Genomic DNA, 26,077 nt, shown 5'->3' with positions numbered 1-26,077 from the left:
CTCCTAGTAAGTCTCCTCTGCCCTCATGCACATGCACCCTTTCACTGCAGCTCAGGCTCAAAGTGCAGATGATGGTTATTATAGTGAGTGCATCTCGCTAAAAATGGAAGGAAACATCTGGCTTTAGTCATGTAGCGAGGCTAAAAAAAGTTCGCTGTTGAACAATGAAATTGGGAAACAATTAGGTACAAAATCCATAAAGATGTGATGGAATGAAAAGAAGCCCTGTCACACCGTCACAGGCCTGACAAACAGGATCCATGCCGTCACAGTGTTTGTACGTGTGTCTGAACAGCTGATGGCTCAAGCCGTCCTGGCACAGGCCCAGGCCCCTCACTCGACCGAGCAGAACCCTCTGAGTGGCGTCCAAACAGATTAGGAGCGGGGGCACAGGATATGAGTGCGGCTCAGACGGGAACCAGCTGCATCCCTTTTGAGACATCGCTGTCCTTTTCCTTGTTTGTGATTAATATGCTGCCCAGTGTAGGGTTATGGTTGTTGTATAACTCAGAATTATTGTACAAAATAATGATCATTTCTGGAAAGCGCTGAAGTAAACAGTCAACAAACAGAATACTGGAAGTAGGATTTAACTTTTGTACTTTTGTTCTTTTTCAAATGATTTGATTTGATTGTTCTTCACATGTTTATGTCCCCGTGTCCCCTCGTGTCTCTGTACCAGCCGGTCTGTCTCTCTCTCACAGCTCACATCGTCCCGCTTTGTTCTGTCTGTGGTTTAAGTCATGATTCCATCGTGACCTTGAATGTAAATCAAGGTTCCGGTTCCGATTGTTAATGGCCGGTAAATCGCCCGTTTATTTACTGATATCAAACAGACTAACTGGTGTCGGTCGGGTGCTACATGAGGCCGGTGGCGCTCATGCGTGGATCCGCGACTTTATGAGCGTGGAAACAGCCTCAGGTACCGCCCCCCCCCCTTCTCTCTCTCTCTCTCTCTCTCTCTCTCTCTCTCTCTCCCTCTCCCTCTCCCTCTCTCTCTCTCTCTCTCTCTTTGTCCAGCAGCAGCCCTGCCCACCGCCTGCTGGCCCCGGACCCGCTGGCCACGTCTCAAACTCCGCTGTGTTCTCTCAGAGGAGCGCATTGGACCCCGGGGTGCCGCGACTCACAGCTCTCCGCCTCCATCGCTCCGCGGCGCGGCTGAAGGTAAGAGACGCTCCGCCGCTTCTCCACTTTTTACTCCGCAAGCAGAGTTTTGCTCGTAAAGGAACTTTGAGTGTAAAGCAGCACGTTTGTGCTCTTGGCGCAGGAACTCCAGTCAGAGGGGCGAAGGGGGAGTTTGTTAGTCCGGGGCTGAAGCGCTCCGTGAGTCGGTCACCGACCCCCCACGAAGCCCCTCAGCCCCTCAGCCCCACAGGCTGAACACAACGACGAGCTTCATCCATCAGTCTACACGTTGATCTGTGACTGAGGCACATTTACAATAGTTAATTCATCTGTCTGTCTGCCTGTCTGTCTGTCCGCCTGTCTGTAGTAAAGTAATGACTTCAGTAACATACTGTAGTTACTCCACAGTTCATTATAGATTCTGTAGTCCTACTTACCTTAATAATGATACATATGTCTAAAATAAATATGTATGTATTTAAGTACCCAGAGTGTGTGAGTGAGCAGCTGTGTGTGTGTGTGTGTTTGTGTGGCTGAGTAGTTTATTTATCCTTCAAACACAAAGACAGACTCTTTACTCCATCAAAGCTCCATGCAGCTGCACAACATCCTCAAACAACCCAAGAAACGTGTTCCCATCATGCAGCGCTCAGCAGGCTGTCACCTCCCTCTGACAGCCGGGCTTTATGGAAGAATCACATCATTCATTTACTAAACTTGTTTCTTACTTTATCTGAGAGGACGTTCACTCATCCTGAGTAGAGAGAGAGAGAGAGAGAGAGAGAGAGAGAGAGAGAGAGAGAGAGAGAGAGAGAGAGAGAGAGAGAGAGAGAGAGAGAGAGAGAGAGAGAGAGAGAGAGAGAGAGAGAGAGAGAGAGAGAGAGAGAGAGAGAGAGAGAGAGAGAGAGAGAGAGAGAGAGAGAGAGAGAGAGAGAGAGAGAGAGAGAGAGAGAGAGAGAGAACAGAGAGAACAGAGATGTTGACTGTGACCTATGGAATGTGATACACGCAAGGACAAAATGTATAAGGAGAGGAGGAGACGAGGAGACAAGGAGACAAGGAGACTGTGACTCGGCTAATGGCCTGGACAGTCAGGTTGTTTATGCATCAGAGAGAAATAGTTATGTTCAGGGTGTGTGTGTGTGTGTGTGTGTGTGTGTGTGTGTGTGTGTAGCATTTTAATTATTGTTATTTATTAGTCATAAAACATACAGGATGGGAGAGAGACAGGCAGGCAGGCAGGCAGGCAGGCAGGCAGGCAGGCAGGCAGGCAGGCAGACAGACAGACAGACAGACAGACAGACAGACAGATCCAGGAGGACTTATTCAAATCAAACCAAATAGATTGGATTTGCAGGACTTCTGCAGGATGTAAATGAAAGCTTCCTTCACACGCACCCCTCAGCCTGCAGTCATGAGGAGTCGAGGGCTGGAACCAAAGCACCTCCTGTTAGGAACCACAGCAGGAGGAGGGCAGTGACCCCTGATGGATGGATTAAACCTCTGTGGTCAAAATCCTGAGCTCCATGTCAGGTCGTCATGTCTGCTGTGTATAAATAGAGAAGTGTGTGAGAGAAGACAAGTAGATGTTCAGCACAGTGTAGCTGATGTGTGTGTGTGTTTGGACTGCAGAGGGAATGTGCGGAGAGAGAGAGAGAGAGATGAGGGATGTGTCATGACGTCTGGTGTTTCCTGGTGTCGTGTCGGGGCTTGCTCGGGACAGATCATGGAGCGCTTCCACACATCAGCTCAGCTCTGATCCTGGTCCCATCTGGATCCCTCAGGGGGACAACCTGCCCCAAACCTCATCACTCTCTTTCTCTCTCTCCCTGTTGCTCCTGACCTCCTCCTCTTTTTCATTTTCGTGGCTTAAGTCCTTTGTTTAGTACGAACACACGTGACTCAAAGGGCTTCACAGAACCATAACATCCAGAAACGTCCAGAGAAAAATTCTGAGAAAACCTGAATGTATAAGAGAAGCGAGCGCGTGGGGTTAAGTTAAGTTAAGTTAAATTAAATTCAGCCCAAAAGGTTTGTGTTGGAATCCCATTGTCTGTGTTTCAATCTTAGTGCGTAAAGTTTAACACAATGACTGCTCTGTTCAGCGCAGACATACAGCTCTCTCTCTCTCTCTCTCCGTCTCTCTCTCTCTCTCCCTCCGTCTCTCTCTCTCTCACTCTCTCTCTGTCTCTCTCTCTCCCTCCGTCTCTCTCTCTCTCTCTCTCTCCCTCCCTCCATCTCTCTCTCCGTCTCTCTCTCTCTCTCCCTCTCACTGTCTTTCAGCACACACACATACTGACTTGCATGTACACACTCTTTGAATCCTGCTGTTTTCTATATGGGCGTCTGTAACTGCCTGAGTCAGACGTTCCAGATGTTGAGTCAGGATGTACAGCACCTCTGTATGTGTGTGTATGTGTGCTGTATTTGTCCCATGAAGTTTGTTGGAGAACATTTCTTCAGAACCCATACAATATTAATTGCCTGTTTTCACTCATTGTGCACAATGGGAGTGGCACAAGCACAGTTAAGATTTCAAAATAGACCTGTGATTGAACCAAGAGCATAGATAATAGGTGGTGTGATGATTTCTCTCTCTCTTTTGCTCTTCATCTTCAGCTGTCCACACACCAGAGAGACGTCCACACCAGAGGCAGACGTTGGACCCCAGCCAGCACCATGGCGCGCTGCAGACCGAACCTCAGCACCTTGATGTTCCTGGTGATCCTGCAGGGGGCAGCGGTGGTTCTGTTCTGTGGATGGTACTACCAACTGAGCCCCTGTGGCTCCGAGCCCCCAAATGGCCCTAAAGTTCACGTGCTGCTGTTGTCCACGTGGCGGTCGGGCTCCTCCTTCTTGGGCCAGGTGTTCAGCCAGCATCCCTCTGTGTTCTACCTGATGGAGCCGGCCTGGCACGTCTGGAGCCAACTGCCAAAGTCCAGCGGGCGCTCCTTGAGGATGGCGGTGAGGGATCTCTTTCGCAGCGTATTCCAGTGTGACTTGGGTGTTATGGACGCTTACCTGCCTAACCAGTACAACGTGTCCTCCCTGTTCATGTGGAGTCACAGTCGCGCCCTGTGCTCGCCGCCCGTCTGCCAGCTCACCCCACGCGACAAATTCAGCAACCAGACGGCGTGCTTCCTGAAGTGCGGCTCTCAGAGTCTCCAGAAGGTGCAGGGCTCGTGTGACAGCTACAGCCACATCGTGCTCAAAGCAGTGCGAATCTTTGAGCTGGAGTCCCTCTACCCGCTACTGCAGGACCCCAACCTGAACCTCCGTATCATCCACCTGGTCCGCGACCCGAGGGCTGTGGTCCGCTCCAGAGAGGAGTCGGCCAAAGCCTTCATACGTGATAACTCCATACTTCTGGATCAGAAGACCATACCAGCCGCCGAGGTGCAGTTCCTCGTCATGCAGGAGATCTGCCGGAGCCACCTGCGCATCCACGAGACGGCCCTCCTTAAGCCCCCCCCCTTTCTGAAAGGTCGCTACAAGATGGTACGCTATGAAGACATGGTACGCAATCCGCTAGGAGAGATCAACGCCCTGTATGAGTTTGTTGGTCTGGAGATGACGAAGGAGCTGCAGGAATGGATCTACAGGGTCACCCACGGGAAAGGACAAGGGTCAAAGAGAGAACCCTTCAAAATCACGTCCAGGAACGCTGCCGAGGTGTCTCAGGCGTGGCGCTCCGCGTTGCCGCACAGCAAGGTCAAGCGTATCCAGCAGGTGTGTCGGGCGGCCATGGCGCTGCACGGCTACAAGGCGGTCAGCAATGAGAAAGAGCAGAAAAGACTGGACTTGGACCTGCTGACGCCGCTGGAACCGTACCAGTTCAGCTGGATACCGACCAAGGCAGAGCAGTCCGGCAACACCGACCAAAACAAAGGCTGAGCACACGCCTACTTTGGGACCAAGACTATTTCCTGTTTGGGCTCAGACGAGTTTGTGCTTTAACACGCATTTGTCAACCCAAGGAAAAAAGTGACTCGATGTCGATTAGAGAGATAATTTGTGACAGACGCACACATGTGGACAGTGTGACAGTGTGGGAACATCAAAGAACATCGCAAAAGCCTCGGAACACATCTGGCTTCATTTGATAATAAGACTGAAACTGAAGTGCAGCCGACTGTTTGTTGGGATGTGATGCTATGGTGATGTGACGGAGTCCGGACTGCTTGATCTTCTGCTCTGTGTCTTCTCCGGAGTTCTTCAGGAACTCGCTCACTTACGCAGACGGGGCCTCTGTTGGATCTGCGTTGGTGGAGAGATCAGCGACTTCCGTGAACCTCCAGCGGAAAACGACAAAATGAGTGTAAAATGAGTGCAAATCCATAAAGGACGTAATCATTTAGACGTAAAGTAGAAGAAGGAATTAAAATTGGGGTTTTGTAGGAGTTTTGGAGATTCAGAAGTAGAACCAGTTTGCTCAAAAACTCACCAGGTGGCGCTGTTGTGGTTGGAATGTTTAGGATTGAAGTACAAACAATGTTTTAACAGAGTTTAGAAACCTTTAAAGAATGTAGACGTTTGTTAATCAGCTGAAACCCGACCGACTGTTTGTTCGGCCGTTAGCACTTTGCACACACGAGTACGAGAGGTCTAACGCCACCTACAGGTTCATGTGAGTCGTTACATTGTGAAATCATTCAAACGTGAATCCTCTGCTGCCTGAAATGTGAAGAGATCAGTCATGTTGATTGTTTGGCTGTTATATTATTATGTGCACGTTTACTTAATCACTCTTTTACACCGACTGATTGGTTTTTGTTGATGATGAATAACATTGATATGAAGTTCTACACACTCATGGCCCCGTTCCACTGCAGAGCTCAATCCCACTGAGCCACGACCGGCTTCGTTTTCCACTATGATCAAAGCTGAGCAGCTGATTGACTCAAACTCTGATTGGTCATCTGGTCAGAGTTTAAAGGTCTCATCTGGACTCAGGTGGGCTCAGGTGGGCTGTGTGAGCAGTGGGAGGCGGCCATGAGAGCTGTATTGATCTGTGAGGAGTGGATGTGAGCTCATGATGTTCAGACGCTTCCCAGCTAAATTAAACTGATTGTTGCTTTGTGGGTATTTCAGTGCTTTGATCTTTTATTTAATCTGAATGTTTGATTCACCACAGGACCATAAAAACACAAACAGCTCCTTGTTTCCACTCTGCTTTGGCTCAGTGCCAACACACATGAAACCACATTTGTACAATGATAGAAAAATCGGAATACTGACAACTTCAACAAATCTCCCTCTCTCACACTCTCTCTCCCTCTGTCTCTCTCCCTCTGTCTCTCTCTCCCTCTCTCTCTCTCTCTCTCTCTGTATCACTCTCTCTGTCTTTCTCCCTCTCCCACACACACACACTCACTCCCACACACACTCAGTGACGCCTACTTCCTTATAGATTCCCATATGTTCTATACGGTCTCCTGCTCCAGTTGGAATCACTTTCCAGATGTTGAAGGGGCCACATTTGGGGGAAAATGTCACCCAAACATTGATTCTTTGTAAGATGGAGAGATATTTGGTCTCATTCCACACCATGAACACGTTAAAGCCTCTAAACGCTCCTCTACACGAACCACTACGTTTAGTCCAAAACAAATGTCAAAGCATTACATTAAGATGTTGACGTTGCTGCTCGGAAATCTCCTTTAATGTCTCAACAGGGAAACTGTTTTATTTAAGTAACAGTGCCACCTGCTGGTAGAGTCCGGTAAACGCTGATGAACAGGTATGTAACGGATAACGGCTCCACTTCTCCAACCACCGCTTCACTCAGAAGTGATTTATAAATACACTGCATATCGTAGAAATGCTTTAAAAATATCTAACCTGACGTATTATTGTGTATCGAGTGTTTGTTATCCTGCATCGTCTGTCCTAAAGGTGAAACATACTTTAGCTTAAACACACTGGAGGACAACATGACGTCACTTGTGTGGATGCCGGTTTAAAACCCGTCCAGCCTCGTTGCATAGAGCTGAAAGTTTTTTGTGTTTAAATGTAAATAGCTGCACCCCATCTGAGTTCGCTTGAGAGGCTCATAAGTTATCAGTCAAAGTTCAAAGTTTACATTGCTGTTTGGGGTTGAGCTGCGTCTTCGTCTCAACAAAGCAGCCTGTTCACAGATTGACCTGCAGGTGGCAGCATTTTGTTACTTTTTTTTCGCATTTGGATCAATAGTATGAGGAAAAACTCCATAATAACTTTACAGTGAATGATCATCAGATATTTCCAGTCCGTCTGTTGTACTTGAGAGCCAGCTGTCCTTCAGATGTGATGGCTGGGAGATTTTTATTTCTATATTTTTATATATTCGAGTTGCCAGACAAATACAAACAATGCAAATCTAGTAGAAATTGAAATAAATGTGTATAACTAAATAAAAATGTCCCACTCTCCCTCCTATTTTTACATTATATATTTATATTTAATATTTTTGGTTTGTTGTTTTTTATTTCTTGTGCCTTCGCCTCCACTTCATGTAATTTTTCCCATTTTCATCTGTTTTTATTATGATTATTGTGTGTGATGTCATATTCTTACTCGCTAAAATGGCAAGAAGCTGAGTTATTAAAGTGACAGATTTAACCAGGATCATACCGGGACTCTACTTTCAAACTAACAGTTTAGATTTTGTGGCCATTGCAGAAGTGCCAATAATAAGAAAATAAGATGTATGCTGTTCTTCAAGCATGAACACAGTAAATCCAATTTGAGCAATTACTTGAAATAATACTAGAATAAAGTCGTAATATTTGGAGAAAAAGTGTGATTTATAAATATATGAGCAAAATAAGTATTAGGGCCTTAAATGGTGCTGGGCTTGATGTCATCCAGGTCATGATATAAACGGAAAAGGGTTTAAAAAAAAAAAAAGGTTCTTAGGGAACTGGACTTGCTGGTAAAGGATTGATTTTGTTTCACCTTCATCCGAAAGGCTGCTTCACTTCTGGCAGACTGGTGTGTGTGTGTGTGTGTGTTTGTGTGTGTGTGTGTGTGTGTGTGTGTGTGGTCCCAGCTGGGCTCGGCTGTTTCCTTTGAACTCTGATTTTATTCTCCATTCATCTCTCGCAGCATGATCACAGGCCTCATCGTTTTAAAAAGTTGCAGTGCTGTTTAGTAAACGTTTTATTTTGGAAATCAGATCGGAAGTGGTGCTGTTAGGATGGTCGCATTGACGCTGGTTATGGTAATGAGGTGCAGCTGCGGTAGTTGAGGCGCAGTGAACGGGGACGAGCGGACGCACTGGGCCGGGCAGGAGGCAGCGCTGAGCAGCACCGATGGCCCCGGTGCGGACGGACTGAAGAATGGGCTCCGCGGCATCGCAGCCATGGCCAGATCCACGAACAGAAGCGCCGAGGACGGGGAGCCGCGGGTGTCCGCCTCCACGGAGCGCGGAGAGCCGCGGGACTTAGCTGAGCCCCGGGAACTGTCTCTGGAGGAGGTGCTGAAGTCCTACGAGCAGCCCATCAACGAGGAGCAGGCATGGGCGGTGTGCTACCAGTGCTGCAGCGGGCTCCGGCTGCCCCGCCCGCCCGCAGGCGCACTTCACCGGGTCAAAGACCCGTCCTACATCCTCCTTCACCGGGACGGAACCGTGTCTCTGCGGCGGGAGCCCCGACATGACGGTAGGACAGCTGTGTGTTTGTCTCCCGTAACTTGCTGAAGCCGGGACGCTAAACACCGCCCGCCTCGGTGACCTTGGTGCTGTGCGGACGGAGTTGAATCCTAGGGTTTCACTCCTCAGTCCAGCACTGCGTTTCAATAACATATCGATTGTTTTGATCTGTTTTCCTCCGGAGCCCTGATGAAGCTGCAGGGCCGCAGATGTTTCCGTGCTGAGTAAAGTCAAAGCCTCACTGAGTCTGAGTACAGGTGCAGCGTTCAGAAACGACTTGTTACAGTACATGTAAAGGCTCCCGTTAAAGTGTTTACTCTTTAATAACTGTAATAAGAGACTGCAACTGACATCGATGTGATGAAGATGAAGATGAGCTCTTCATAACTTCATGCTCTCAGCACACAAACTACCACAGCACACACTCAGTGAGTGATGAGAGGAGGATTATAATAGTTTAACTACACAACACAAAGCTCACTCACTAACTATAAATAAACTAATAAACCCAAAGCACCGTTTTCCCAGCAGCTCAGATTCACTAAATGCATTAAATCAACACTGTCTGTGGTACATATCAGCCACTGGACTCATGAAACTAAACTGTAAAACATTGAATCAGAAGCAGCAGAAACACAAACAGACAGTAAACGGTCCATTCAGATGGAAGCAGGTGCTGATTGGTGGATGAGTGAGTGAGTGACACTCTACCTTATGTGAAGGAGGTTGTCAGGGTTTCATAAACCCTTGAGGATAAATTGCGCTTGAATAAATCCTGGTCTTAACATCCTGGTCACGTCCTGTGTCAAACATGAAGGGAGTTGTTACAAAGCCACATGGAACGACCGAGTCATGTTGTGAGACTGGACTGGATCAGGATTTCTGAGTTTGCCTTTGTTACTGCTCCTCCTTGCCAGCGGGGATGATGACGCGTATGATGCCAGTAAATGATCAATTATTCATAAAGCGCAGATCCGACCCAGCGTCCACTCCTGGAAGGTGGAGGTCCAGAGGGAATTCCATATCTTCCACCTGCATGATGATACTGGAGATGTTCATGACCTGACTGGGCCTGGAACCAAACACACATAATTTCATCTCTTTGTCACTCGGCCCCACCCTGGGCTCTCGTTACCTGGCTGTCAGAGGAGAGGGGATCTTTTGAATTTCCTTCCTCCCATTCCAAGGTTGAGGGAGTTTTTCCCTCTCAAAGCACTTTGGACTGTGTTGTGAACCGTCCGTGTTGTCCTTGTTGTTGTTATTTTTGTTGTTGTCATTGCTGTAGTAGTTGTTGTAGTTGTTGTTGTTGTAAAGCCCTCTAAGCTGTTGTTGTATTTGGTGTTGAGCTTTTCAACTAAACTCAATTTGACTTGTAAAATCCCTCCCGCGTTGTTGGCATAAATGTTTTGATTTGGAAGGAGATTATGTTTCAGAATCAGTAAGTGACAACAAAACCTCTGATGGCTCATAAATGATCAATCCATCCTCCTGCCTGCAGCGATGCAGAAGGAGGAGGACCCACGTTTATGATCCTGCTCCTTGTTTCTGTTCCACAGCTTTACTTGGTCACACTTCAGTGACTGTAAAGTCGTTCTCAATGTCTTTCCTGGGGGGCCATCAGACCCCCCTCATGAACCACAGCCGGTCCCTGAACCTCACTTTGAAAACATCTAACGACCCTGTTGAGCCTCTCCATTGAATGGCTGCAGATGTTTAGTAGAGAGTTTTTGTTTATTTAACCTTATGTTCTTTGTTTACTCTCCACTGAACCGTCGGCCAATCAGATCGCTTCATCAGCAGAGGATCATGGTCCCAAAGAGCCACTGTGCCCACATTATTAATGCAGAAGATCCTTAACTTTAACCACTTATGCCTAGCTGGAGGAACACTGTTTACTTTACACTGTCTGCATGTTTCTACTTCTACTGAGCTCATTCTGGCAGTCAGCATCTCGTATAATACCTGGTCTCAGTGAAGATGGTTCAGTCCGTCTGGATTGATCAACAGAAACTAAAGTCAAACTCTCCAAACAAGTGTTAGTGTCTAACTTCAGCTCAGATGTGTTACAGGAAGTTTCTTTTAGGTGTTTAGTGTTTGTGTCCACGTGACCTTTGACCTTTACTGGGGAAGTTCTGCTGGTTTCTAGCAGCCTGGTCCAGAGGAGAGCAGACCTGCAGCTCTGTTTACGGCTCTGCCTCTGTGTCAAGCTCTAGTTCTGGGGAAGAGGAGCTTCCTTTAGGTAACAACAGTAACTACCCCCCTTTCCCGTGTTGAGAGTTACTTCCTTCCTTTATATCTGAGACTTTGATCAGATTGGATCTCAGTGTTTTACCTCCAGTCACTCTGAAAGCTCCTCTGCTCTGTAGAAGAACAGGTGAGCTCAGTGAGTTTGGGTCCGGTTCCCTTTTACTCCCTCCTACAGATCCTAACATGTCACTATCTTGTTCAGTCTCAGATGACCGTGTCCTGGAAATGGAACCCAGGATGCCTGCAGACGAAGAGGAAGAGGAAGAGGGGGAGGAAGTGGCTGCGAATCTGAATCGGAGCCATGGAAGCTGCACTGCACAGCATTTCGTAGTGAACGCACACCTGCTGTATCAGCGCACAACCCTGAGTGAGGCTGCAGCAGAAATGAGTCTCATCCTCATCGACTGAGACGCTGCAGATTCTCTGTTTACCCAGAATTCTGCTCTTCGCCCAAATCTGAATCTCCCGAGGTGCGGGGCGAGCGTCTCCCTGCTCTAAAACACGACAGACACACACCGTGCAGTTCACTGAAATCAATGACATCATCAGTTGAGACGACAGTGACAGCCCAGCCCCCCCCCCCTGTATTCTTCATCTCTCCTGCTGTCGAACACGTTGTCATCACAGCATAAAGTCTGAGTGATGCTTGTGTATCCGCTGATGGCTGCAGGATCGTGTTAGCAAAGCCGTGTGTCCAGAGCTCAAACCTCCACCGAGGCCAAACACAAGTCACCATGACAACCAACCCCTGCATCTCTGTCTACATCCGACATCTCTCTGTATTTGTGTAGGAGATCTGAATGTAATACGCGGCGTTGTATGCGTGTGTGTGTGTGTGTGTGTGTGTGTGTGTGTGTGTGTGTGTGTGTCTGCTTGAATGGCGGGGGAACCTTCCACCTCATCAGTCCATCCCTGACTCAGTGGGCCTAATGGAGGTCACGTTGTCCCTCATAAAGACTGATGGCTCCCTCTGCAGCGGCTGTGTCCCATACTGAAGTGATCTTCCTCTCTGTGTTGCTGTGAGCTCTGGCACGTCTCGAGCTTTCTGTCTCTATTTTGGGCTTCCTTCCCCCTTTGTTTCCTCCCAATTTGGAACAACCAATTCCCACTTCCCCTGCTCCTTGGCAGAGACTTTTCCACTTCTTGGTGTTGTGCTTGTGCAGGAGTGTGTCGGCTCTCTCTTTCCTGTGGTTTGATTGGTTTGGGCCGGTGTGAACACTCAGGCGTGCACCCTCAACACCGGTGCCACAGCTTGGTGCGCTCTCTTTCTTTGGTGCAGTGTGAAGCCAACAAGTCACACTGGCATCAAACCAGCAACCTTGATGCTTCACAGAGGGCTTTGATATGAGCAGCCTCTGTTGCTGATGGAGAGTCGTGATTGGCTGAACCACTTGATTACCTCATCAAATCATCAGGTGGTGCAGAAATCATCTGTTGTCCTCGTTTTCTTCTTCTCTCACTCTCACTTTGTGGTTTTTTTAAATGTAGCTGCTCAGACATTATTACCATGGCAACAGATGGCAAAGTCCATGTTCAATGTGTGTGTGTGTGTGTGTGTGTGTGTGTTCCCCATCATTAACCAGTGTGACTTCAGGCTAATGAGCACTCACACAGAGGGATGTCGGTCACATGTCCTCCTGCTGTCGCCCATGACGACCTCGTCATCCCGACCCTCCGCTCAGATCAGAGACCACAGCTGAATCACTCAGGCCTCAGATCGTCCTCGGCTCGGCTTTCATTGGCAGTTTTCAGGTCAAAGGTCAAATGCAAACTGTCAGTGTTGTCTCTCTCTCTCTGTCTCTCTCTCTATCTCTCGCTCTCTCTCTCTCTGTCTCCCTCTCTCTGTCTCTCTCTCTCCCTCTCTCCCTCTCTCTTTCTCTTTCTCTCTCTCTCTCTTTCTCTTTCTCTCTCTCTCTCTCTCTCTCTCTCTCTCTCTTCCCCTCTCTGTCTCTCCCCCTCTGTCTCTCTCTCTCTCTCTCCCTCTCTCCCTCTCTCTTTCTCTTTCTCTCTCTCTCTCTTTCTCTTTCTCTCTCTCTCTCTCTCTCTCTCTTCCCCTCTCTGTCTCTCCCCCTCTCTCTCTCTCTCTCTCTCTGTTTCTCTCTTGCTCCGCTCAAACACTAAATGCAGAAATCTGATTACAGCGTTCGTCTTTACTCTTCGTGGATATCAATTTCCTCACAATAGGCTGGTGGGTGTGCATGTGTGTGTGTGCGTGTGTGTGTGTGTGTTGTCTTGTTTTTGTGTATTCATTTCCTTCCTGTAACGATGTGTGTAGCCGCTGACTTCTCCTCCAAGTTTCGGTCAAACTAACGGCCGGTTCTTGTTCTTGTAGAGGAACAAAGTAGGAAAGTCTTTCAGCCCCTGAATGCCACAGTCGACCAATCAGAAGTGAGCATTAACAGAGATTTAAATGTGATCCAATAGAGAAGCACTGAGGGGTGGAGGTGTGGTTTGGTCTCACACAGCTCAGGTGTGTCACACTCTCTCTCCTGCTTTGTGTCGGCTGGCGTGCCAGCGTGGGAAAGTGGCGGCGTCTCCTCGGTTACAGCATGTGACCCTGGCCGGCGTTATGTGAACCTGTCTGATGGGTTAGGAGGGGTCATGTTCTCGTCCTGTGTGTCCGTCTCTCCTTCGGTGTCAGGTGCTTTGTCGTCCCCGATCACACCGGAAGACAGACAGAGTGTTTGTCTGAGGATCTCTCTCTCTCTTTCTCTCTCTCTCTCTCTCTCTCTCTCTCTCATATTCTGTTTCTACCTGTCTCTCTGTCTCTCTCTGTCTCCCTCTCTCATCCCTCTTCTCTCACATTTCTCTGCAGTGAGAGCTGCTGATTGAGGACTTTATGGCCCCTCGGGTGTCGTTACTGACATCTGAGCCGGGATTTAGAGTGTCTTACACACACACCCACACACACAATGTGACACAGTAACACACAGCCAAGGTATGACAGAGGGGACACACACACACACACACACAGGTGTGATCAGACCTCATGTTTGTCCCAGTTAAGGTCTCGTGGTTTAAGGTCGTGTAAATGAGTCTGTAGTTTGTGTATTCATCATCATCATCCTCAGCTGTGTGAAGCTGCACTGTTGTTGTTGTTGTTTCTGTTCAGCTGCTCTTAGTTACTGTGTTACGACGTCCCACTGTGGGGAGCTGCACCCCATCGTCTGAGCTGTCTGTGGGGACAGGAAGTCAGACTGTGAAAGATGAAACTGAATCTGTTGCTGGAGTTTAGAAAGTATTCAAGCCCGTTTTGATATTTAGATTTTAAGTTGGACTGCAGGGAGAATTCAAAGCAAACAGCCGAGCTGCAGCACAATGTCCTCGTGTCCTCGTGTCCTCGTGTCCTCGTGTCCTCGCGTCCTCATGTCCTGATGCCCTCATGTCCTAATGTCCTCATGTCCTAATGTCCTCATGTCCTTATGTCCTAATGACCTCATGTCCTCGTGTCCTCGTGTCCTCAGGTCCTAATCTCAGCCACATGTTAGTGTTCTGAATGAATGGTGTAAATGTTCCTACATAAATACATAAATAGTCAAAATTAACCAATAATCCTGAGTGTGTTTGTGCTCCTGTGGTCTGCAGGTGACACTGCTGCTGCTGCTGCTCCACCTGCTGCACAGCGTCAGGTGAGTTCAATCAGCTTCCATGCTTCCAGCTTCCATAATCACTTTAGCTGCGTTCTAAAAATGTTCATTGTTCAGATCCGGAGTAGTGAGTGTTTTGGTTTGAAGGCTGCTGTGCCATCCTCAGTCTCTGCTCCCATCTTAGTGGTTCCCTCCTCGTTACTTTGCTGTGTTGTGTTCCTTTCTTCATCCCTCTGTCCAGCTGGTCCAGTCTTTGGGCGTGTCCATCTACCGGGCGCTGGACTGGGGGTTGGACGACAGCGAGGAGCGCGAGCTGAGCCCGCAGCTGGAGCGCCTCATCGACTGCATGGCCGGGGGGGAACAGGGCCTCGCGGGCGGCAAAGGCACGACGGACGAGGGTTACAGCGGGCAGGAGGAGGAAGAGGAGACTGAGGAAGAGCAGGACGGAGCGGTTAGGCCCGTGTGCACGTTTCGCCAGGTGATGACGCACTGCGCCTCTCGCCTGGCCAACCCCGGCCTGGCCCCGGATCACTACCAGGCCGTCTGCAGGGCTCTGTATGTGGAGACGCTGGAGCTGCAGACCTTCCTCACCAAGATCAGAGATGCTAAACAGGTAGCAGGAGGAGTTCAGGATCAATGATTAACTTCAGAGGTCCAGATTATCAAACATATGAATATGAACTGAGCTGAGCTGAGCTGTGGAGACTTCAGCTCAGCTCAGCTCAGCTCAGCTCAGCTCAGAGCATCGACCTCAAACACGCTAACATGAGAGAACATAAACCCCAACATGTTCCCTTTAAAGAGTGAGCAATTCAGCTTGAGCTAGAGCGTCCATACACACACACACACACACACACACACACACACACACACACACACACACACACACACACGTCCTCTTTGACCATCTGGAGGCAGCTGCTGTTTGTAAGTAAAGATATTGTGATTTACACGCCACTAAATTAAAATGGGTTGCACCACACATACACACACACTCACTCGCTCACACACACACACACACACACACTCACTCAGAGCTTTGCTGGAGGTACATTTTCACACTTCATGCAGGCTGTTGTAAGTGTTAGGCTGAGATGTGTTCCTTCACTGCCCTGATGTGTGTGATGCGTTTGAGGGAGCCGTGGTGTGAACGTGGAGTGATCACCGTGGTGCGTTCGTGGTCCCTCCCTCCTCCAATCCGTCACAGTTTCTGTCTTGGAGCTGCTGTGATTTACTTTTGTCATAAATGCAAATGTAGCAGAACGTGCCGCACGCCGCTCCGCCTCCTCCTCCTGAGCACAGAGGGACGATAAACAAGGAGCCATGATGTCTCTGCCTCAGTAACCCGAATGCTGCAACCACTTACTGCTTTAAAACCCAGCGGGAGAACTTTCAAATCAATTCTAAAGAACACAGCAGGGAGGCGGTGGGACTCTGAGGTTATTGGTTCTCTAGGTGTCCAGGTGAGGGCGCTGTCTGAAGGCTGACACCTCATCACAGGAAGTCAAACTGAGTCACTGTTACTATGTTACAGAAATGATAAAAGCACGTTTTGGTCAAGATGCAAAAATAAAGGTCAGAATCCAAGCCCGTACATTAACAACATTACATCACTCTTCATCACTCTTCAGCTGTAAGACAGTGTCGCCCGTCCTTGTCATTTATGGCAGACCAACGTTTGAAATAGGAGTTAGATCCTCCATTGTGTATCATCAGCATAACTCACAACATCACTGAGCCCCCTGACCGAGAGAAGCCGGCCTGAGATGAAGCGTGATGAAAGCTTTTCTTGCTCTGTCGTCATGCAGATGCTGAAGAAGATCACGACAGAAGAAGGTCTGGGAGAAAAGTCCGCAGCCGAGCTGGATGCACTGAAACACACCGACTGGGTGAGAGACAAGACGACGTGACAACACCTGGTCCCTGTGACAGATGTGCTGTGTGTTGACGTGTGTGTGTTGTTGTTGTTTCCATCGCAGGCTCGTCTGTGGGTGCAGCTGATGAAGGAGCTGAGGCAGGGAGTGAAGCTGAAGAAGGTGCAGGAGCAGCCCTTCAACCCGCTGCCCACCGAGTTCAGCCTCACGCCCTTTGAAATGCTGATGCAGGACATCCGAGCTCGCAAGTTCCAGCTGCGCAAAGTCATGGTGAGAGGGAAAACCTGGAGGATCAGCGGGACGGAGCCGGTCCGGTCCGGTCCTCCTGCTGGACCGGAGTCTGACCGGGCCGCTTCTTCTGTTTCTGTTCAATTCCATCGCGACATGATTTTGTTTTGATGCAGTTTGGTTGTAAATTATTCAGCATCTCACAGAGAGCCTGGCTTTGCATACCAACGTCGACTGATAAGTTCTGAGCCCTGTCTGATCAGACTCGCCTGAGCCCTGAAAAGAATACAAATGAAAAAATGGGTTCATGAAGGAGAAAACAGAGAATCAGGCCATGGAGCTCCAGTCTGTAACCTGAACCCCTCTGAAGTTTATTCAGCCCTCCACTTTGATCAAACAATCAGCAGGAAATCAGGCTGAAGGATGACAAGGAGCAGATGGGAGTGCAGGTCCAGTTTTTTGCCCCGTGCGTCGCTCTGCTGCACTAAATATGTGGCAGTGTGTGTGCAGTCTGTGGTGCAGTGTGTGTGCAGTCTGTGGTGCAGTGTCACCTTCAGGCCCAGTGTCAGCAGGCAGATTCATCATTTAGCCCCAGAAACACAAATAATGATGACGTCACTCCTCTACAATCCTACAGCAGCTGTATTTCAGATTTGTTATCTTACCTAGTGGAGGCAGAGAGGCGTCGCTCTCCTGACAGAGGAGAGTAAACACACACACACACACACACACATAACACCAAGATCAGGGTGACAGGTGTTGCTCTCAGTCTCCTTACCTCAGGGACATTTGTGGGTTTGTGACTTTATGTTGTCAAATAAACGGTAAAAAGAAGTGATGATGATGTCATTATATCAAATATGACATCATCACTATCACGTGTCATCATAGTCCATCCTTGGCATCTCACGGTCACTTACAGTGTCTTTCCCAGGTGGACGGTGACATTCCCACCAGAGTGAAGAGGAACGCTCACGAGCTCATCCTGGACTTCATACGATCCAGACCGCCACTCAAACCAGTAAGTGACGAGGTGTGTAAGACCACTTCACACAGGCAGACAGGCAGGCAGGCAGGCAGACAGACAGACAGGCAAGCAGACAGACAAGCAGACAGACAGACAGGCAGATAGACAGGCAGGCAGGCATATCACTCATCTCCTAAACTAATTCAGAGATCCTTTGAGTCACTGTGAGTTGTTTTCAAGGTCAAGAGGTCAGATTATAAAGGTCAAATGTACAGAGGAATGCAGGTTTTGGTTGTTATGGAGACATGTTTGTCCTGAATTATATCTTTTAAGGAGCTTGAGGAGTGTGACAGGATGTGGAGGGTCGACTGATCGCTGCATCTCGTCTTCTGTTTAATCCAAAGCCTTTTTCCCAGAATTCCCAGGAGTGAAGGTGATCGTGTTGTCGTTGTTCTCCATGCTCAGGTTTCCGAGCGCAGCCTCCCTCCCCCTCCCCCGCAGCAGCCGTGCCTCCACGACCATTTCCTGGCCGAGATCAAGCAGGAGAGGAAGCTGCGGCCCGTCGACCCCCCCAACTCCAGACGTAAGGGTCCTGTTATTCAACGCTCCTAAACTTTCTGCTCACACTCTACCTCCGCTCCTCCAGTGTGGCTCAAAGCTCTCCCAGCTCCTCCACAGACACAGAGACGCCTGTAGTAACAGGTACAAGGGTCCTGCTGCTGGATGGTCTGCATGTTTCTGGGCTCTCCAGAGGTCAGGATCATACATGTGGGCGGCTCGGTCCTGGAGTTTCTCTTCCTTCCTTCATATGTTCTTTAACACGGAGCAAGAATCCGACCAGGAAGGAGCGGCTGGCACGTCTCCTGACTTGTTGTTTTCCGTCTCCCCCCCCAGCGTTTGGCTCCATGCCCTGCCTCGCTCACACGTGTCCCTGTGATGCCAAGTCGACTTCGTGCATCGACCTGTCCGTCTCTGAGCCCGGGCCCCGGCCGTCCTCACGCCCTCGCATCCTGCTCAAGGCCCCGACGCTGGCCGAGATGGAGGAGATGAACATATTCGAGGTGAGAGAGAGCAGCGTGTGGCAGAGCAGGAGAGGGAAGAACTTCTCCTGGTCTGGTGCTTTGATGAAGAACAGAGGGAGAGACGTGACTGGAATCCATTTTACAGATGCACACACACACATGCACACACACACGCACGCAGACACACTCGTTTTCAGTACAATACAATACAATTTCCATTTGTACTTTCATGCAGAAAGTGAGTTTAGAAAGGCGAGGAGGGAAATGTCAGAGTCCTCCTTCCTCCGCTCCTCCCGCCTCCAGACGAGCTCAGATCAAAGCTGCTACGCGTTGAGTCGAGTCTCCCTGTCTGGACCTTCTGACAGCAGCAGACCTGTGACGTCCCAGCAGCCACAGGAAGAGAAGTTTAGGGAAAGAGGCACAGCTCTGAGGCATGAATGAATGAATGAATGAAGCAGCTCTCAGTTTTTCAAATCTATTTTGTGTTCAGATTGTTGGAAATGGAAAAACAGAATTAACTAACTTCATTCAAACAGTGTTTTACAGTTACAATCCACTGCACTTCAGTCTTGTTCTTCTTGTGTCTTCCTCTCTCCCCTCTCCCTCCTCTTCCTACCCTGTGCTCCCCTTTTCCTCTTCCTCCTGCACCTGCCCTCCTCCTCCTCCTCCCCACGCTTCCCTTCCACCTGCAGGAGGAGGAGTCACCTGACAGCAGCGAGCTGAGGAGGACGGAGAGCTCTCCCACTCCTCTGAAGAGAGATCGCTCCTTCTCAGAACACGACCTGGCGTATCTGCGCGGTGAGATGCTCCCCTCGCTCTCTGAGTCGGCCCAGCTGGGCGGAGGCGTGACGCTGAGGGGCGAGAGGCCTCGGTCCAGGACGCTGACGGGGGTCGGGCCGCCTCCTACGTACAGAGGTCGGTACATCACTCAGCTTGTACTCTTCACTTTTAGATATGTCCAGGCAACGTTTGGTCATGATGTCATCTATTCTGCAGTGGAGCCTTCAGTCACATAAAGTTTACGCCTCTGTTTCACTCTGAACGTGGTCCAGCAGTGATGCCTCTAACTTTATGAGGAAAGGCTTGATTCATACAATGATTGCCATGGAAACTTGAAACACCTAAATGGAAATTTGAATGGGCATTTCTAAACCCCTGATTCTGCTGTACGTCATGCTAACCCCTTGAAATGCTGCCCCCTTGTGGCGGTGCTGTTATTCCGTTACACAAAGCAGTTTGTAGGCCCGCTGCAACCCGACTACGAGGCTTTGTGTGCGTTTGGCTTCACACCACGTGTTGCTTATCGTCCTGTTGTGACCTGGGACCCGACAGAGCCTCCACTGTGTCCACTGAGGCAAAACAAAGACTGACTGACGGCTGGCAGCAGTAGGAACACATGATGTCCTCCTGTGTGTCTGTGGTGGAAGGGTGGCAGTGCTCAAAGGGTTAAACTCTGCAACATCATCTGCGTTCTAACCAGTTTATGAGTTAACTTACACGTGTGTTCAAAGAGCCTTCAGGGGAGTAAACTGCTTTTGTTCTATTTAAACAAATTAATATTGAAAGTAAAATGATGAAGGCAGTCATTTTTTTTTTTGCAGCTTATTGATCGATAAACTAACGCTTGAAAGATTTGTGTTGTTTGAAATGGAGCCATGAGGGTGAAAGGAGGATCCTTCAGTCAGTCATGTTGTGTTGCTCCATGTTTCCAGTTTGTCCAACAGAGGGAGACAAAGTATCGATCACACCTTGTGGTTTCCTGCTGTATCAATATCTCCAATCAATGATCAATCAGTTTAAAAACACGGAGACAGAAGCAGGAAGTCTATAAAAAAAATCATTAATATAAAAAAAAACGGAAATTCACACAGAAACAAAATCAGGAAAATTTTTATTCAGTTTGAAATAATAAAAAAGTAATAAAAATAAATAAAAATAAATTAATATTGTTTAATGTAAACAAAACGAATATTGTAACCTGGACTCAAATACATTATAAAAAAAAATAGAAAATAATAATAAATAAAGATTTAAAAAAAAAGAATGAACAAATAGACTTAGAAGGAAAATCATTTAAAAAGACCTTGAAGGAGCTTTTGCAGCGTGAGGCCGTGACTTCCTGTGCTGGTACGAGCAGCAAAACTGGTACATGGGCGTTACCTTGAGATGAAGAGAGATGAAGAGTCGTTCATCAGCAGTAACACGGCTGTGAGCTCCTCTCAGTGTGAGCGGCAGGGTCGCGGGGGGGTGAGAGGGATCACGTCTTCGCTGTAATCAAATCGGGAGTGTTGTGATGGATTCTAATCGACTTATAAAGATGTGCAGATAAGGTTTGCCTCAGTGCGGAGGGAGGGAGCTTAATGGATGATGTCGTCTTTGTGATGATTCAGCACCGGCACTTTTTATCCTTCCATGTTCAGACCTAACTGTTTGAAAAATAACCCTGACCTCCATCGCCCTCTGTCTGTAATTGGTTACGAGTCAAACCACAAGGCCGAGTCCGACCTGAGGCAACGTGGAGAAGCTGCTCGTCTCTTCCAGTCATCAAATTAATGGCTGCAACACACGGCGCCGCAGGAAACGGGAACTGTGATCATGTTGCAGGCAGTCCAGACTCGAATATGTTCCTCAAAATCTATTCAGATGTTCCTCACGCTTCTTCACACAATCCATCAACAACTTCCTGACTTATCCTGTACACACACACACACACACACACACACACACACACACACACACACACACACACACACACACACACACACACTCAAAGCAAACAGGTACGTCTCTACCAACATGGGGCGCTCTGCTCTGCTGGTGTGAGCGTGACCCTGTGAACCCTTCGTGTCTTCATCAGCTGATCCAAATGAGACGTGCTGATGATGTTTACCAACCTGTTTACTTTCCATTAGCGCCTAATTGACACCTTGCATTTACGAGATGGCCCAGTTTCACCCTCGGGTGGTCCCCGTCCCCCTCAGAGTTGATTCATTCAGACCCCCCCCCCCCCACCCTCCCCCCTGGTCCTCTGAGCTGTGGACCCCTCACAGATCTACCAGCACGGCCTCAACCCTATTAATAATGGAAGAGAGCATTAAAGGACAGAGGCTGATGTGTTATTCATGGACTGGTTAGACAGGAGATGTGTCCCAGTTTGACTCTGTCTCCCCTCTCTCTCTCTGTGTCTCTCTCTCTCTGTCTCTCTCCCTTGTCCGTCCCCAGCCTCCTTCCCGGTTCACGGCTGGGTGCCGCCCTCCCCGGCCCGTCTGTCTCTGAGCTCGGTGGATGAGACCACAGAGGGATCAGAGAGCACGTCTGGGTCCAGAGCAGGAGAGGACCACCAGTGGATGGTGAGAGAACGTTCCAGATGATCAGGGATGTGTGAGAGCTGACCCAGGCTCTGAACTAGGACGAGCTAATGCAGCTGTCTATATGTTTATGTTTCCACTGAGCTGACTCCAGTGATCAGCACCACAGGGGAGGAACACAGGAAGCAGAGATTGTTGAGTCTTGTGTTTTGATTTAGCAGCAAAAACTGAGACTGACAACAAAACTTTTAATAATAATACAACACACTTAACCAGTGGATCAGACTCATTCTGATGTAAAGATCATGGGTCCACATGTATCTAAGAGGAGCAGCTCAGCAGCAGTGACTCACCGTTTCCCTCACAGCTACACACACACACACACACACACACACACACACACACACACACACATACACATTCCAACCTGCTTTGGAAAATTCTACAGAAAACTTCATTCACATTTGGTTCCTGTCAGCGTTCCAAACTCCTGTCTCACATTTCTGGGATCGTCAGCCTGCAGGGCAGTGTGTGTGTGTGTGTGTGTGTGTGTGTGTGTGTGTGTGTGTGTGTGTGTGTGTGTGTGTGTGTGTGTGTGTGTGTGTGTGTGTGTGTGTGTGTGTGTGTGTGTGTGTGTGTGTGTGTGTGTGTGTGTGTGTGTGTGTGTGTGTGGTTTTCAAAGTCAAATGTGGACAGAGATGCAGGCTTTGGTTGTTACGGCCTATTGGCTTATGCAAAACATGTAACTGATTGAGCCGTTGTCCCTCTGTGTGCACGTGCTGCTGCTCAGGAGGAGTTCAGTCACCCCGTGGAGAGCCTGGCTCTGACGGTGGACGAGGTCATCAACGTGCGGCGAGTGCTGGTGAAGGCAGAGATGGAGAAGTTCCTCCAGAGCAAAGAGCTCTACAGCAACCTGAAGAGAGGCAAGGTAACGAGGAGGAGCTCCACCCCACGCTGTGTGTCAGTGTGTGTGTGTGTATTTAAACAGACTGACTGACCTGTGTGTGTGTGTGTGTGTCCAGATTTGCTGCTGCTGTAGATTGAAGTTCCCTCTCTTCTCGTGGCCGTCTACCTGCTTACTGTGTAAAAGGTGTGGAATGAATTTCTCATACGTCTCCCCTGTCTTCCTCTGTCCCTCCTGTCGCCCCCTGACATGTTGACATGTGTGGCGCCCCCTACAGCCGTGACAGGGGAAGTTAGACCCACAACAAATATGGCAGATGTGTTTGATTTCTTCTTCTTCTTCTTCATTCATGTTGTCTCCTTTGCAGGTCTGTGTGTGGCTCCTGCAGTGCAAAGGTAACTTTCACACTCCAGCTGTGTTCTTCTGTCTACTGTCAGTTTGTGCGTTTGCTTTTAGTGCTAATTGTTTTGTTCTGCTGCCTCAGTGCTGCGTTGGATGTTTGGTTCTTTGCTCTGTAGGTTTGAGATTCTGCTGTGTGTGTGTGTGTGTGTGTGTGTGTATGTGTGTGTGTTTGCGGTGTTCTGACTCATTCCTTCAGTGTTGGTTGATGTGTGATCTGATGGTTTGTGTGTATTGTTTTTGTGTATTTCCATCCTTTACTTGTTGTTTTCCGTCCTTCGTTTCTCATCTTCGTCATCGTCGTCCCCGTGGCCCAGATGAAGATCCCTTCAAAGAAGATGGCCCACATCCCCGTGTACACTGTGGGCTTCCACAGCTCGCCCAAGAGCCACGGACACAAGAGCCAAGTGTACAAGTGAGTCTGCAGCATGTAGGAGTCAAGGAGGCTGAGTGACAGAGAGCTGAGATAACATGAATCATAAAAGTGAAGAAGCTCCTCGGCTCTTCAAGCTTTCATCAGCAAGACCAGCTGATCAAGATGTACTCCTCCTTGGATGCTGGAGAAGGTTTGGTCTCTCCACAGTTCACATGAGGTCAGACAGCCGTGTGTATGGGCGGCACAGAGTGACAGAGACACACAGACACTTCAACCAATCACTGAGCTCCTTACATCGAAGGGTTAAATCTATTTAAGTCACTGATTGCTAACCTGCTCCAACTCTCTGCTTACCTCAACCCACAGGAGATTGGATACACAATCCAATCACCAGCCTCTCACACACACACACACACACACACCCTCTCTCTCTCTCTCTCTCTCTGCCTCACTCATCCCGTCGTTATATAATCAGTGCGGTGCCACCTCAGCCATGATGTAATGATTACTTAGCTGTCATTAACAGCTTGAGAGAGAGAGACAGACAGAGACAGACAGAGAGAGAGAGAGAGAGACAGAGAGAGAGAGAGAGAGAGAGGAGGACAGGAGAGGTGCAAGGAGGAGGAGAGCAGGGGAAGAGAGGAGAGAAGGGGAGGAGGAGAGGAGAGCAGGAGAGAGAGAGAGAGAGAGAGACTTTCCTTGGATTCCTTCAGTCTGAGCATTGTTGTCCACCTGCAGCTTGGTTTTCTTGTCTACATGTTGTCTGCAGGATCTTCTCTTGTGTTCTGATCCCCTGCTTGTCGTGTTTGCTGCCCCCTGCAGGTCCCTGAGGAGTTTGTCACGCCGCTCGGTGGAGGAGGAGTTCCCTCACCTGTACGCTCACGGCTGCACGCTGCGTGACGTCTGTGCAGAATGCACCAAGTTCGTGGCTGACGTCATTTCTTCCAGCCGCCGGAGCCTGGATTTTCTCAACAACACCCCTAAGAGGGAGAGCAGAGCCGCAGGCGCCACACAGAGACCCCAGCCGCTGCAGCAGTGGCCCCCCCGATCAAACCCTCCCCCGCCTCACCCACAGCATCTCCATCGCCAACAGCAGCAGCTTCACGCCTCGCCACCGCCTGTTTCACCTCCAAGACGATAAACTATGTGAACCAATGAGTGAATTCACTTTCACTGCACCCCAACACACACACACATACACACACACACACACACACACACAGAGCTCTTTCCTTCCTCCTTCTCCTGTAGAGGTGTTGCACCTGTGCTGCACTTATTTTGGTTCTTTTCGTCTTTCATGGAAAACTACGAAAGCTTTTCTCAACTTGTTGCTGTTTCTTAATATGGCAGGTTTGGTGCACGTCTCTCACACACACACACACACACACACACACAGCTCATCAGATGGACTGCACCTATGTAGCGCGTTTATCACAGCGCCTCACATCGCACACACACACGCTCACACACACACAGGACTGGCAGAGACGCAGCATGCACGGCTCCAGCCTGCAGTCTGGACCATGGAGGTGAAGGTGCTGTGTGGGATCCTTTAGGTGCGGCGCTGCAGAGGACTCCAAAGCTACGATAGCAGCCACTGAGGTGTTTGCTGGTGCTGTATGGAACGCTTCCTGCTCCTAACCACTGCCTTTGCAGACTCTGGCTTTGTTTTGTTCATTTGATTTCTCCTTTATCACCATGAGTCCCCCCCCCTCCCATCCCTCCCCCACCATGATGCTCATGACTGGAAAGCAGATGAGGAGAGAAATGTGAGTGTGTGTGTGTGTGTGTGTGAGGGAAGTGCACACTGTGATGGATGGGGGGAGGGGCGGGGGGGGAGTAGTTGCTGTGCAGCAGAGTGGAGATGTAATCGCAGCACTCTGGCTCTCAGTGGTTGCCTTGTTTTTGTCATGAATGTAACTTAGTGACACCAAAACAGAACTGTACATGATATAAGCTCGCACACGCCATAACAAAGTGTATTTTTAATCATCCGAAGAAAAGGATTCATATCCAGCCGCTGCTGCTGCTGCTGCTGCACATCAAGGCCTGTTTCGCATCGACGACAAAGCACGACGGAATGAGAGGCGGCGAGCTGCGGCGACACTGTGAATGTAAGAGGTGAGGCTCTCATCGTCACGGCGATGTGACGCGAGCGGGCCAAGCTCCCTCCTCTTCGCTCCCTCGTGGCCGCTTGCAATCTGCTCTGGTTTTGTAAACACTAATTTAACCTCAGCTGCAATAAAATCTAACGACAAACACAAACCAGGCTGTGAGTTTTACTGCGCTCAGCTGTTCATGAGGTCACGTGTCGTCCGCCTCAGCGCTCGCTCACAACGCTGCACTTCACACTGAAACATCAAATCTTAATGTTGGATCTTCCAGTTAACCCTTTGAGGATTGCTGCCAT

General features: G+C 49.0%; 2 protein-coding genes across 2 annotated transcripts; both read left to right on the top strand.

Moving 5' to 3' along the window:
* The first annotated feature begins 3,804 nt into the window (after positions 1 to 3,804).
* chst6 (carbohydrate sulfotransferase 6) lies at positions 3,805 to 6,201 on the top strand. The gene has a single exon (XM_076139505.1). It carries the CDS (start codon positions 3,805 to 3,807, stop codon positions 5,017 to 5,019), a length of 1,215 nt encoding a protein of 404 aa, XP_075995620.1. The 3' UTR covers positions 5,020 to 6,201.
* A 2,173-nt stretch (positions 6,202 to 8,374) lies between these two features.
* On the top strand, positions 8,375 to 25,820 carry spire2 (spire-type actin nucleation factor 2). The gene is made up of 15 exons (XM_076137963.1): positions 8,375 to 8,765; positions 14,588 to 14,631; positions 14,831 to 15,202; positions 16,398 to 16,478; positions 16,569 to 16,733; positions 17,626 to 17,712; positions 18,124 to 18,241; positions 18,553 to 18,719; positions 19,373 to 19,595; positions 21,903 to 22,030; positions 22,779 to 22,916; positions 23,011 to 23,078; positions 23,260 to 23,287; positions 23,609 to 23,706; positions 24,490 to 25,820. The coding sequence occupies exons 1-15, from the start codon at positions 8,468 to 8,470 to the stop codon at positions 24,806 to 24,808; spliced, it is 2,334 nt and encodes a 777-aa protein (XP_075994078.1). The 5' UTR covers positions 8,375 to 8,467; the 3' UTR covers positions 24,809 to 25,820.
* The last annotated feature ends 257 nt before the right edge of the window (positions 25,821 to 26,077 follow it).

The sequence above is a fragment of the Genypterus blacodes genome, unplaced genomic scaffold (genome assembly GCF_046128005.1).
Source record: "Genypterus blacodes isolate CSIRO-AG114 ecotype Tasmania unplaced genomic scaffold, CSIRO-AGI_Gbla_v1 ptg000015l_1, whole genome shotgun sequence".
Classification (NCBI taxonomy): Eukaryota; Metazoa; Chordata; class Actinopteri; order Ophidiiformes; family Ophidiidae; genus Genypterus; species Genypterus blacodes.
The sequence above is the reverse complement of the archived record's forward strand: the minus strand, read 5'-3'. Positions and strand labels throughout refer to the sequence as shown.